Source organism: Macadamia integrifolia, chromosome 10 (genome assembly GCF_013358625.1).
Source record: "Macadamia integrifolia cultivar HAES 741 chromosome 10, SCU_Mint_v3, whole genome shotgun sequence".
In the NCBI taxonomy this organism is placed as follows: Eukaryota; Viridiplantae; Streptophyta; class Magnoliopsida; order Proteales; family Proteaceae; genus Macadamia; species Macadamia integrifolia.
In genome coordinates, this window is record NC_056566.1 from 1002551 (window position 1) to 1016922 (window position 14372).

The following is a 14372-nucleotide window of genomic DNA, read 5'->3' on the forward strand; positions in this document are numbered from 1 at the left end:
TTTTTTTTTGTCTTTCTTACAGAAAAAAATAACTTGATGCATCCAAGTAATGCTGCATTATTTTCATTTTATAACTATATCACAACCGACTTTTTGAAAAGTGCTATAACTATGTAGAATTGGACATTTGATTCATGGGTGTCCCCAATACTATATATATTTCTAGCATTCAATATGGTTGGGAGCATACAAAGTGCAATACTTCAATTTGTTCAATTTTTATTAAAAATAAATAAGAATAAAGACAATAGAATATTGATTTTATAAAGCTGTCCAAATGGGCATGAAGCAATTGACTCAGATCTAAAATTAGTTACATATTTTGTTTTAGTAAGGAAAGAGTGCATGAATACATGCACTTATATAACAGTATGTTCATCATTCCCCCTAAAATCACCAAATTGACCCTTCCAAATAGTTAAGGCAGATAAAAGTAAAATCCCCTTACTCTGACGAGTTTATCTTATCCTACTTTTCTAGTAGAAAAGAAAGAACTTGCCATTTGAAGGCTTTGGTAAGGTGAGTTGGGGTAGATGTGTAAATGAATTAGCAATTACCAAAATCAGCCAAAACTCTAGTAAGGGTGTCAATTGTTGGGGTTTGTTGGCTTTTATCTTGACTAGTTGAAGGTTTGATTCAATAGTCTAGATGTTTTTTTTTTTTAACAAGTCTCTTGGTGGCTACGATAAAAGCCAATGTGGAGATTATTGAGTTTGTTGGACTTTTATCTAGACCGATTGATGGATTGGTTCAATGGTCTAAATGAATTGATGGGGATGTAGAGAATTGTATTAGATGGTTGGACCAAATTGGGTCCAAGTCTATGTGAAGTCATGTGTCATATGAGTTAGCATCAACTTCCTATTCTTAGTGGGTCTTCCCTAAGGAGAGAGAGTTAATGAGTTTTCTCCACCACAAGAGAAGAAAGAGTTGGTGGAAGAGGTTGGAGTCTTTCCAAGAATTGTCTTCTAAGTAAGTGGAAGAGTGAGTATTCTAATATGGGTGGAGTCTTCAAGAGTTGAATCTTCTCAAGATAATGATTCTTCCAAGTGAGTGGAGGAGGTTAGAATCTCTCTTCCAAGAGAAGAAATGAGGAGAAAGAATGAGTGAATTTTTTCTATAATGGAGAGAGAAAATAATAATGAGTCTATATAGAGAATAGTTGAATCTTATCCTTTGTCTTACCTTTACAGTCTGTTAATAAAACCTTAAACATCAAGATTTCTTCCATTTTTGATAGCTAGTGGTGCCACCTTTCAAAAAAGGAATCTTCATGACTAAATTTGCTTCTAAGTACCTTCAATTTGGTTTGTGTACTAACTTTGTTGGACTCTCACATAGGTATGCTTGCTCATCTTCTTGCTCATACTGATGGCGATTTTTTTGGAAACTTCATTTACACTCAAAATTTAAGACTTTCTTTTGGAGACTCCCACATGGAGGGATACCTACTAAAGACATCCTTGGCAAATGGGTTGATGTTAACCATTTATGTGCCTTGCCACAATCAGGCTGAGTATATTCAGGATACTTTCTTATCCTGTGAATTCATCAAGAGAATTTGGATTGCTAGCCCTTTAGGGCTTAGAACTGAGAACCTCTCTGCTGCCTCTTTCAATATTCTACTTATGTACTTTTTCAAATCAAATAGTATATTTGATAATCACATTTTCAAATTCTTTACTACATTCATCATATGCTACTTTGTTTGTAAACATAGAAATAATATTATTTTCAAAAAAACATCACCTAATCCCCACCTTATTCTATCCCTTGCAAATTAATGGGTAAGTCTGATGGGTAAACCAAGAACTCAACAGGTGAACCCTTACCCTCCCCACACCATCATCCCCACTTTCCCCAATTTAGAATTTCCCATTCTTATCCATGCTCGAATGTCTAATGTTTTAAATACTAAACTAGGTTGGGCTTATTGCATAATCCAACAGGGAAATCAAACATGGAAAATGTGGCATATTATCCGATGATTATTCATTGACAGGAGAAACTTTTGAGGCAAGTGCAAGGGCACCATATCTTGGACTAAAGCAGGCAAGACAGAAGAACTGCGACGCTGGGGAAATCTGGAGCAATGACAAAGAAACTGGTGTATTTTTTTTTTTGACATAACCACACCATGGCCTTTGAGCATACCCCCCCCCCCCCCCCGGGATTTTTGGACATATCACCAGTAACCACTTTTTGGCTCAGGCCTAACAATAGCGTGGTCCTTCTCATGAATTGTATAAACCATAATGCTATGAATAATTTAGCTAACTTTAATATCTCCGAATCATACATTTATGTATTAATTTTTCTTATTTAATTTTTTTTTATCTTTCTTACAGAAAAAAATAACTTGATGCATCCAAGTAATGCTGCATTATTTTCATTTTATAACTATATCACAACCGACTTTTTGAAAAGTGCTATAACTATGTAGAATTGGACATTTGATTCATGGGTGTCCCCAATACTATAGATATTTCTAGCATTCAATATGGTTGGGAGCATACAAAGTGCAATACTTCAATTTGTTCAATTTTTATTAAAAATAAATAAGAATAAAGACAATAGAATATTGATTTTATAAAGCTGTCCAAATGGGCATGAAGCAATTGACTCAGATCTAAAATTAGTTACATATTTTGTTTTAGTAAGGAAAGAGTGCATGAATACATGCACTTATATAACAGTATGTTCATCATTCCCCCTAAAATCACCAAACTGACCCTTCCAAATAGTTAAGACAGATAAAAGTAAAATCCCCTTACTCTGACGAGTTTATCTTATCCTACTTTTCCAGTAGAAAAACAAAGAACTTGCCATTTGAAGGATTTGGTAAGGTGAGTTGGGGTAGTGTATAAATGAATTAGCAATTACCAATATCAACTAAAACTCTAGTAAGGGTGTCAATTGTTGGGGTTTGTTGGTTTTTATCTTGATCGGTTGAAGGTTTGATTCAATAGTCTAGATATATATATTTTTTTAACAAGTCTCTTGGTGGCTACGATAAAAGCCAATGTGGAGATTATTGAGTTTGTTGGACATTTATCTAGACCAATTGATGGATTGGTTCAATGGTCTAAATGTATTGATGGGGATGTGGATAATTGTATTAGATGGTTGGACCAAATTGGGTCCAAGTCTATGTAAAGTCATGTGTCATATAAGTTAGCATCAACTTTCTATTCTTAGTGGGTTTTCCTTAAGGAGAGAGAGTTAATGAGTTTTCTCCACCACAAGAGAAGAAAGAGTCGGTGGAAAAGGTTGGAGTCTTTCCAAGGATTGTCTTCCAAGTAAGTGGAAGAGTGAGTATTCCAATATGGGTGGAGTCTTTAAAAGTTGAATCTTCTCAAAATAATGATTCTTCCAAGTGAGTGGAGGAGATGAGAATCTTTCTTCCAAGAAAAGAAATGAGGAGAAAGAATGAGTGGATTTTCTCTATAATGGAGAGAGAAAGCAATAATGAGTCTATAGAAGGAGAGATGTGTCTACCAATGAGACTCGAGTTGATCCAAGAGTGTTGAGTCAAGATATGAGGATCCTTGTGAGAGTCTCAAGATGTACAATGTGCAACATATGTACAAGGACTAAGTACGGAGCCAAGGTGAGGTTGTGTGTGGATAGGAGATGAGAGAAAGGTGTACATGGGCGTTTGTGTGTCAAATGTTAAGGGTTGTACTTTTTCGACTCTTACTTTTGATTATTAGTGGAAATTTGAATCTTACTCCATTGACGTAGATAGTTTCGCCTAACCATATAAATCTCTTGCCTTTTTGTGTATGTGCTTGTTGATCTTGCACATACTTTTTTTGTGTGTTTCTCACCATCGGAAGGAGGGCATTGCCTCCAACACATTGTTAGTAAGTTCAAGAATGGCAATAATACGAAAATAGATACGTACGACAATTAAACGTGTCATATAGAAATAATACATTTTTAGAAATTGGACAACAATAAAATGCGCACGACAATGATATGGTATGTGTTTAATACTATTGCTATGTAAAAATCTGACAGCAAAAATACCTGTTTATTTTGGTATTAAGAATGAACTAAAACTGGTTGTTTACAACTAAATTCTAATATCACATGTTCTCATGAACACCTAAATCCAATATAAGTTTCCAATTGGAGATCATTTTTTAATTTTGTTTGTTTTACATCTAATATTAATTAAGTTTAATCATGTCTATCATAGCCAATGTTGATAGGTGATCCATCAACCATTTTCTATCATAGTAAATAATAGCATATATTTCAAAATAATAATAATAATAGCATGTGGATAATCATTTTACAAATTAAAATATCATCATTGATATTATCTTATCAAACAAGAAAATCTACAATAACTCCTACTGATGTGGATCTGTATTCTAAAATCGGAATCAGATCGCGTATAGGTCCATTTAGATATTCAATAATTCAATCATAATAATCAACGGTAGATTCGTAATGAAGGTAAGATTTTAAATTGAGTTGCAAAATTATAATTTAGTAGACTTAATTAACAGACTAATGAATAAGAACAAGAGGGTGGACACATAAGGTTCTTGATTGATAGATTTAAGATAAGCTTGAAATGAAGTTAAATAAAAGGTATACGGTAATAAATGAGAGAGGGAGTGACAATATAGAAAGGGGGGTTGGAATTAATCAAATAAGAAAGGGAGACATGTGTCATCCACATTTTTTCTCAAAATCGAGAAACCTACGGAAAGGGAGAAGTGTCGTTTTGATTTTTGGGGTTGATTTTTTTTTTTTTTTTTTTTTGGATCCCAAACTAAACATATTAATAAGAATAAAACGTAAAGTGTGTATAATACGAGTACCTATAAAATACACGTATAATATGGATTTTTTAAAAATTGATATGCCAAATTATGACTTTTTGATTAAAATGTTTGGATACGGAAAAAGTCCGCGAATTTACTAACTATGTTTCAACTTAACCCCAACATCAATTTGGAGTAAAAAATCGAGTATCAAAACCAATATCAAACCGTTTAAACTGAATAAGGATTTGTATAGTCTTGGTGTCAAGAAAATGAATATTATGACAGGATATCCATATCCAAGGCAAACCCAAATGAGTCGAATCGAATCGAATGAAATCATATCGAATTATCTATTTTTGAACCGAATTGAGTATAAACATGTACAGTAATTATATATTATGTATCTAAATATATATTATACATGTATCTCAAATATTATATATGACATGAATTATGATATCCTATCGAAAGCAAATCAAACCAAATGGCGTTTATAAAGTCGAATAAAAATCATACCTATCTCCTGTACCGAATTTCTGAAACCTATTGAAACGCTCCACAAGGGAAATGTGAAAGTAACATTTGTCACTAGAATGAGTGATTATTGGAGGAAGGCCTTGATGTGAGATATGATTTGAGTTTCACTGTGTCAGCAGCTTAAGCTGCTCCCACTCCCAGCTCCGCTATTGGTCAAAACAAAAAGCTCTAAGCCTCTAATCTTTGCTTGCTTGGCGGTCAAGAAAAAGTTTCCTGGTTTTTGTTTTTCTCAAAACAAAAGGTTCTAATCTTTCCTTGACGATCAAGAAAAAGAATCCAGTTGTTTCCACTTTGTTAGATATATATCTTTCTGTCTGGGTGGTAGGGAGACTGAACTACTGAACTACTGAACTACTGAACTACCGAGCAGAAGAGAAAGGCGAGAGAGACTGAACAATTTACAATCCGTTCTGTTCTGTTCGCAGTTCCTAACCCGTCATTTCTCTGGAAGGTGAATTCAACCCATCACAGAATTCTCTTGATATGCTATTTTATTTTGCATTTAGCAGTTTTATTTTATGAAATTTATTCTGGGTCTTGTTTGTTCTTAATAATTTGGTTATGTTCTCTCAAATCCCCCATCTATTGTTGGTATGTTGAAAATGTAATCTTTGTGAAATGGGTTATAAGTTCTTGTCTTGTTACGAAATTTTGAAAAAGGATGGGAATGGAGGGTTTGATTATCACTAATTTGTCACTCCTTGGAGTACAGATTCAATGACATGACCTTGTAGACTGAAACAGTACTATTAGTTGGGTGGAAGTCTGGGCCTCTAGGCTGAAACTCCTCATTTAATTAGGTCCCAGATCATTCAATGACATGGAGGAACCCTTGCTAAATTGATTTTTGCATTGGTGCCTTTTTTTTCTTTTTTAATCTCCTTTTTCCTTGTTTTCACTTGGGGTGGGGACTATTTCTTCTTAGTAGTAGCATTTTCACATTATTTTCTTGGTTGCCTTCTGAGTTGAGCCTATGTTTTTGTTCATGCTTCTTGGCTCTCTTGTTCTAGGATTGGCCGTCCAGATTGATTTATCATACGTTCTTTGGTTATAATGGTATCATTTCGCTAACTTCTTTCTTTAAGAGGAAGGGGCGGGGAATTGGTTCTCGGAATAAGATATTTATTCTCCAGAAGTTAATCTTAACAGAAAGTGTTAAATTTTTGTAGGTTTGGGAGTCCTACTGATGGCATACATCCCACCACACAGGAGGCATCTAAAAGATTCAGTTAGGGCGTTTCCCACTCCAGATTTGCTTGTTCCTCGGTTTGAGAGAAACCTCAATCTGAATTCAACCAAGTATTATTCAGATAGGAGGAAAGGTAAACAGGTAGTGTCAGGGGGAAAGATAGTTTATGCAACTCAAGCCATCTCTAGATGGTGGGTAGTTGGCTATGAGGATGGCCACTTTCCTGCTTTCCTGCTGGAACCAACTTCCTGTGAATACTTTGAGCGAAAATCTGGTGAAAAACCACTGGCTTTAGTGAGCGTCCATGAGCCAAAAGGTTTCTACAACACCGCCAATTATCTTTTGCAACTTGTTAACATCCACCCCATTTGTTGATTAGTATTCAGTTTAATGGTAATCATTGTCTTGCTTTCCTAGGAGTCGATAAGCCCACAAGGAGCTGCGAAAGAAGCCCATGGGTTTCTATCATAGAGAAGATACAAGACGATCTACAAACATCTGTGCAAAACATGATGAATGGAATGGATTTGCAAGAGTCTGAAGAAGTAAAGGCTTCCTTTGTAGCTAGATTTGGAAAAATTCTCTTCCACCAGTAAGATTTGAAACCCTTTTATATTTTATTCACATGTTTATTATTTTGACATATGTCACTACAAATATTACATATGTACATATTCATTATGTTACCTGGACACTTAAAGTGAAGTGTTGTACCTGTGACTGAAACTTCATATAACCCGATTAAATGCAAGATGTGGAATTTATGTCTCATCCAAGATGTGTTCTATTATCTTTTTCTGGGTCCAGGTAACATAGTTGACTGATAACTTATCATTTCTAGTACATGCATTGGACAAATTAGTGTATAGTGATGTACCTTATTTTCACTCTCAAATCCCCCCCCCCCCCCCCCCCCCCCCCCCCCCCCGCGGGCGCTCTCACACCTGCTCCCACACTTCACCCATATGATTCATTATACCCTTCCAAAGACATGCCATAACAGTGGCTTGGGTTAACCCACATCCCTGCAGCTCCAGTAACCCTTATCACTGCAACAGGTGATCTTCGTTCTCCAATAGCCCTCCCAACTTGTAGGGAGCTGAGTTGCAGTCATCGTTTGTCTGGAAGCAGAACATTGACCCTATGTGTTATGGTCATTTCCTCCTTTCCCTTGTCCCTTCTGAGTTCTGAATGCTCAAGTGTTTCCACACTATATTTATGGGACGTGATCTGCCATGAATTTATCATGAGTTATAGCAGATATATTCTAGAAAAACCCACCATCCTCCCAATTTCTGAAAGAATGGAATGATCGATCTTTCTTGTTTCCTGAGATTGGAGTTTCAATAGCATTCCCAATGATAGTTTTTGGAATGTGTAAGCAGAGGCATTGCACTGGACTCAAAGTTTCGTCGATGGCTTTGTAGCATACTGGTGACAACTTGTACTCATCAGGTGAAATTGAAAGAGAAATGCAAACCCCATCTCCTGACCTGCAGCATCTCCCACAACCTAGTGAAGTATGCCTCCTAGTTATGCGTGGGATTCAGGGGAGAGGGGAGAGGGAGAGGGGAGGGGAGGGAGAGGGAGAGGGGGGGGGGATTTTTAGAAGGAATTTACAAAACTGTCCCTCTACTTCAACTCAGTAAAACTACTTTACAAGGGTAAATAAAAAGAAAGCGAAACGAATTCATTCATTCTCTATAGTGCTATGGAAGAAAACTCTATTATAATATACAAACTAGAGAGTTTTCAAATACTTTCATAATAAGGAATTACTTTCTGGCTCACTCCGCGCCTGTTTGAATTTTGATATGGCATTGTAATGTTGATTTTTAAAAGAGATTCTCTCTTCTTCTTTTATTATTTTTTATGTCTACCCTGGGATTTAGTATGATATAGTAGTGTAGCTTTTAAAATTTAAAGTTCCTAATGGCTTCCTCTTCTTGACTTAGCACTATTTAAATTGTGTTTTAAGGAATAGATTTGTATTATTTCTCTTCATCCAATTAATAGCAGAATTTAAATGCTTCAGGAGACCAGCTAGTCAACTGGCCACAATCAGCCAAAAATCAGCTGTTGAAATTGCTTTAAGTCAAGTGAATAGATCATTCTACACAAATATTCCTGGCTCATATGTTGAGTACATTCTACAAGGTATCATACCAAAGATTGGAGTTGACTTTGAAGAAGAGAAAGAGTATTACCATGTGAAGGTATTCTTTTCGCTGCTTATAGCCTCCATGGTTTTATGTTATTATTTCAGTTTGCTGTGCACTTCTCAAACTTCCCTTCTTTCATGTAGGTCTCTGACAAATGCCGACCTACTGCAACCTTATCATGCAAATGCAAAGCAATGAAAATGGAGGGAAAATTAGAGCTCCAGAAGGCAAGTTCTTTGCAACTTCTATCAGGCTGTGTGCAATGAAATGTCTGTACTTAATTAAATACACTGGTATGAAAGGGTAAAGAAAGAGCGAAAGGAAAATGAGATACATCATTTCCAACAACATTAGTTTTATACTATTAGAAATGCATGAGTCGGAAGCAGGATGCTTTTTCCTATCTTCTTGTTCGACAATCCCATGCAGGTGTTTGTCTTCTGCAGTGACATTTCCTGTTTTTAACACTCATTTAGCAGGTCCTATTAAATGCAAGATGCAGTTATCTGTACACTAACTACTCACCCTTTTTGAATAACTCTAAGTTGCTTAGCTTGTGCTACTTTTTGTAGTCTTTGTTTGCCACATTCTCTCTACATTTGACTTCAATGTATCTGCTGAGTTGGGTATTTTTTTTTTTTTTTTTTTTTTTCTTCTGCAAAGCATTTTATCTATACATTTAGATTTGGTTTCATTCAATGGATATAATATTCTATAAGATTAGCTTGTACAACTTTTTTTTTTTTTTGGGGGGGGGGCGGAGGTGTAATTGTATGGACAAAGCAACATATTTGGGTGTGTGTGCTTGTGGAAAAGAATCTAACCACGTGAGGGATGTAGCATCCTCTATGGGTGGCAATCATATAATTGACTGAGATAAGTGTTATTTTAGTGAAACTATAATTGGTGGTTGCTGTGACCATGCATTTTTTCATTGTTCATTTTCACATGGTTGAAACAATTTGGATGATCCAAAGAAATATTTCTACTATTCCATTAATAAATTTCAGAGTTTTTCTATGTCATTCTTTTTGTTGGATAAATTGTCACCTAGTAATGTTTAATTTTCAACGTGTTGTCTCATGTGGAAGTTCAAGAAAAAAAAACAAAAAAGGGCTGTAGGAGCCAACCTGTTCTAGCAGATGAAGTTGAAATCTTTCTTGTTATGTCTTGTAGGTTGAATTAAATCCAGTGCGCCAACTAGTAGTGGATATGTCATGCCCCGAGAAGGATCTAGACCTGAGGTTGGCGCTGTGCACTAAGAAGATACTGAAGGAATTGCTTGTGAGTTGTATTCTGTTTTACTTCAGTCAACTTTCATCCTTTCCTATTATATCCTTTGATCTTTTGTAACTGGAATCCTTAACCACAGGCTAATGGTCCAACAAGATGTGCTGCTAGAGTTTAGAGTGGAATTGTTGAAACAGGATTTGTGTGGCCAAGCCCACAGTTTTTTTTTATTTTTTTAATTTATACCAGAATGATTCCCATGATGATCTAAGCTTTATTTTAAACAGCAAGTAAGATGATCTAAGCTTTATTTTAAACAGAAAGTAAAAAACAGATCTCAAAACACAGAACTTTAATCAGCAATCATACTAAAATAAAGTAAATTAATGACTTAGAAAAACTTACATAATCTTAGAACACAAGACTTGTTGAAATAGCCAACTGTAGAAATAGCCAAACACTCATGAACTAAATTTTTTTTACGAACTCCACTCACAAGAGAACTCTTTCAAACAAAAGAAAATTCTTACAAACACTTAACAGACATGAAAGTAAAGCACTAAGAATTTTTTCGGATGCTTGAAACTGAGGAGAAGGAGGTTTTTTATAGGCCAAGATGGACTTCAAAGCTTCTTTGAATCTGATGAAAGCTTCCTTGATGGGCCCAAATAAGAATGGCGTTGAATGGAGAAGCTTGCTTTTAGGAGCAGGAATCTTTAAAGATAAGATTTCCTTTTCTTTTGGAGATTGTGAAGGCTAAAAGTCTTCAGGATAGTGTGGACTGGGGTCCATTGTTGGCTAAGAGATAAGCCTTCTTCTAGAAAGATACCCTGGCATTCCACGTGGTGGGACCACTATTTTTCAGAGGTAAGTTTCAGAGGGTGGGTGAATTATTATACTATCCATCTGTGATAGTCACTATGATGCGCTTATAGTGCAGAGTGACGCATGCCAAGACGTCAGTCTGACTCAGATGGCACTAGGTGTGGTTGCTTGACACCTGGCAAGAGATGAAATGTCTTGTCATCTAGCAAGACACTGGGCCAAGGTGCAAATGAAGCCTCTTTCCCCCCCCCCCTTTTTCTTAATATTTTGGCTTTTGAGCTTCTTGAAAGCTTTCTTCTTTGAGATTGATGGTTTGATCCGTAGATGATGAAGAGGATGATGCTTGATCAGGAACAGGATCAAAACCAATGGCCGCAAGGATTCGGGCATGAATCTAGTCATTTAACAAAAACAGATATTTTTTCTTAGCTGATGCAATGATGTCGGCGAGATGAATTTGGGCATCCTACTGGGATAAGGAGGACTCATTTGAAATAGTACTGTGCTCTGAGATCTATTTTTTACTTGCTGTTTAAAATAAAGCTTAGATCATCTTACTTGTTGTTGAAACTAAAGCTTAGATCATCCTGGGAATCATTCTTTAAAATAAAGCTTAGATCATCTTACTTGCTGTTTAAAATAAAGCTTAGATCATCTTGGGAATCATTCAAAAAGCTTAGATCATCTTACTTGCTGTTTAAAATCATAGTTTTTAAGGCGCTACTAAGGCGTCGCCTTGGCGATGATGCAGTCTATAGACGGTAAGGCAGTGCTTCGCCTTATGTGAAGTGTCGCCTTATGGGTTTTTTTTTTTTTCAAACACATTTTAAAATTACTTGATGAAGATTCCAAATATATATTTTTTATTGGTAGGTGTATGGTTTTGTTAACACTTGAGATGTATGAGATCAAATTTACTCCACCAAAAATAACCAAAACAAACAAAGCAAAAACACGATTCATAAACAGGGATTGGATTTTGTCAAGGGTTTTAAGAAAGGGCTTTGAGAAGGAATCAAGGAACACAGAAGAACCACTGATCCAAGCGACCATTTTGCTCCGGCAGCAGTGAGCTTCATTCTTCTTTGACAAAAGTAGAAATATAGTGAATGACCTTAGGGCTTAGGCACTCATTTTGGCATCATAGAGGTAAGTATAATAAATACTTGTATTTTTTGTCTTCTTTTCTTTATATTTATAATTTTGTTTCATAATTATGTATTTATATTATATGTTAATATGTTATGATGATTGATGATTGATGATTGATGATTGATGATTGATGAAGATGAACTTAGTTTATTCACTTTATAGATTTGTTTTCTTGATGGATATCTTACATTGGTATGAATATGAACCTTTAATATTTATTTAACATATGAGTAATAGGATTCAACTAGGATTTGAGCCAAATAGATTGGTTTTATAAAAAAATTACACTGGAACGTTTTAGTCGATAAGGCGACGCTTTATGCCCGCCTTATCGCTAAGGCGCTCCGAAAGACCATTATACGCCTCCGTCGCCTTACCACCTTAAAAACTATGTTTAGAATAAAGCTTATATCATCTTTTTTTTTTTTTTTTTTTTAGTGGTTGGGGGTGTGTTGAGGATTGTGTGTTGTGTTGTATCATTGGGAGATCTCATGATATTTTCATCAAGGTTTTCAACAACAACCAAAACCTTATCCCAACTTATTGGGGTTGGTTACATGGGGATACCAAGCAAGGACGAGTACAAAGATCCATGCAAAAAGATTGACGGGTTATGACTAATCATAGTAAGTGCCAGCTGTCAACTTGACACACAACTACAAATCAGGCATAGGCTTATAACGACAGACTATAGTAAGGTACCAGCTGTCTACCTGACGTACCATATAGATCAGTCAAGCCAATGCATCCTACATGCACTGCGTCCACCACCAAGATAACCACCACCATTTTCATCAAGGTTTTCATTAATTTTAAATTTGGGAAAAGATTCCCACAACGCCAGTATGCGGATCACTTTTGCACACCCCCTCACATTTCACTTTTCATCTGTTAATTTATAACCATTCTTATTTTTCTTTCTTCATTTAGACAATAAAAAACTGAAAGTAATGGGGTGCTTTGAAGGAAAAAGAAATATGGAGAAGAGGGAAATTGTTTATCATGCTAACTATATATTGTCTATTTCAGCACGAGGAGATGGATGGCATAAAAAAATTAATTGCTTCTGCAATTATTGATCAAGATGCGAAAGGAGGATTGAGATGGCCACTGGGGAAAGAGACTTTTGGGGACAGATACATTATTGTTGGTGTTTGGCACACCAAAGCTAAAACTTTTAAGAATTCCTCAATGAGGATCAAGTTAAGAGATGCTGATCGATTTGATTTCATAGCTTCAAGTGGGGAAGTTGCAAAGGAAGCTAGTCTGAAGCTGACAGGAATAAATACATTGTTACGGGTAAGTCCAGTTTATCATATGAAAACTCTCTCGTGCTTAACATCTTAATGAATTACAAAATCTCTGCTTGGATTATTCTAATAATCTCGTATATCCGCTATTTTGGTTGGCCGGAAGATAAAGTGAGCAGATGAATTCTTAAAATGATGGTCCATTGTTGGGTGTTCTACAATCATCACAATTTAGTTTGTTTTTTATTCACTTATTATTTTTAACATAGAATGTCATATGATGAGGATGATTTAATGGTGTTTCACGAAATTTTTTTGCATGTTTATAGCATGTTTGGTAGTCAGTAAGCCAACCTTTTCCCCATGGATTCATGTATTATGAATGTGGCTTGTATTTAGATCATTCAATCAAGTTATGAAGCTTACTTATGTTTTCCTGTGAATCATTTCTACACTTGGTGGGATGACTTTCTTTTTCCTCTCTTGACAAAGAAGTTGGTGGTATGACTGTTAAGACTATGCCTCAAATCTGGATCAAAGACAATTAGGTTCCATGATCCACTAACATCTTGTAGACATGCTTGCTATAACCCATCAACCTAAACCATTTAAATGACAAACACCAAAAGGTGGAGGGAGGAGCATTCAATGAACTAGCCTCAATCTATACCATCTATCATAGACTTCCTTGCCATCCTTTGAACCTAGAACCTTCAAATGTCAAAACACCAGGGGGTGAGGAGAGGGGCATTCAATGAACTAGACATCTCTTGTTTGGGCTGCCGTGTGAACTTGAAATGATTAGACAATTCTCACTACCTTATCCGAGAAATCTAGAACAAAAGGAGCAGACTAGGTTGATGGGTTGGTCAGAAAAATATTGTTTAACCTTTCAAGTTAATTAGAACCTTACGTGTCTTCCCTCGAGGAATATTTACTCTTTTGGCTTTACTTTTCAGAATGGTGTCCCTACATTAAATCTGTTTTCAGTAAGTATAGCTTCCCAATTATGCACCATTTTTGGAGTATGCTTGACTGTTGGCATATCATTCTTTCTAGGCTATTTTATTGATAACATAGTAGTTCTTCCATTTTGATCATTCTATGAAGGTTCTGTGGTCTTCTTGACACTGAATGCCTGAAATTTTCAGGATGGAATGGTGGAAATAGGCCCAATCAGTAAGTTGCTTGAAGACAATTTGAAATTGATATGGGAGCACTTCTTAAGATGTGATGGCAGCAG

At 35.8% G+C, this 14372-nt stretch overlaps 1 protein-coding gene across 1 annotated transcript in view; it reads left to right on the plus strand.

The window, feature by feature from the left end:
* Positions 1–5416: 5416 nt before the first annotated feature.
* LOC122091534 overlaps positions 5417–14372 on the plus strand; it is a 12364-nt gene continuing 3408 nt past the window's right edge. Inside the window, exons 1-8 of the mRNA XM_042661546.1 lie at positions 5417–5772; positions 6491–6826; positions 6928–7102; positions 8546–8726; positions 8816–8899; positions 9849–9956; positions 12909–13178; positions 14281–14368. Of these exons, the coding sequence (XP_042517480.1) occupies positions 6508–6826; positions 6928–7102; positions 8546–8726; positions 8816–8899; positions 9849–9956; positions 12909–13178; positions 14281–14368 (1225 nt within the window). The 5' untranslated portion in view covers positions 5417–5772; positions 6491–6507. The remainder of the gene's footprint in view (positions 5773–6490; positions 6827–6927; positions 7103–8545; positions 8727–8815; positions 8900–9848; positions 9957–12908; positions 13179–14280; positions 14369–14372) is intronic.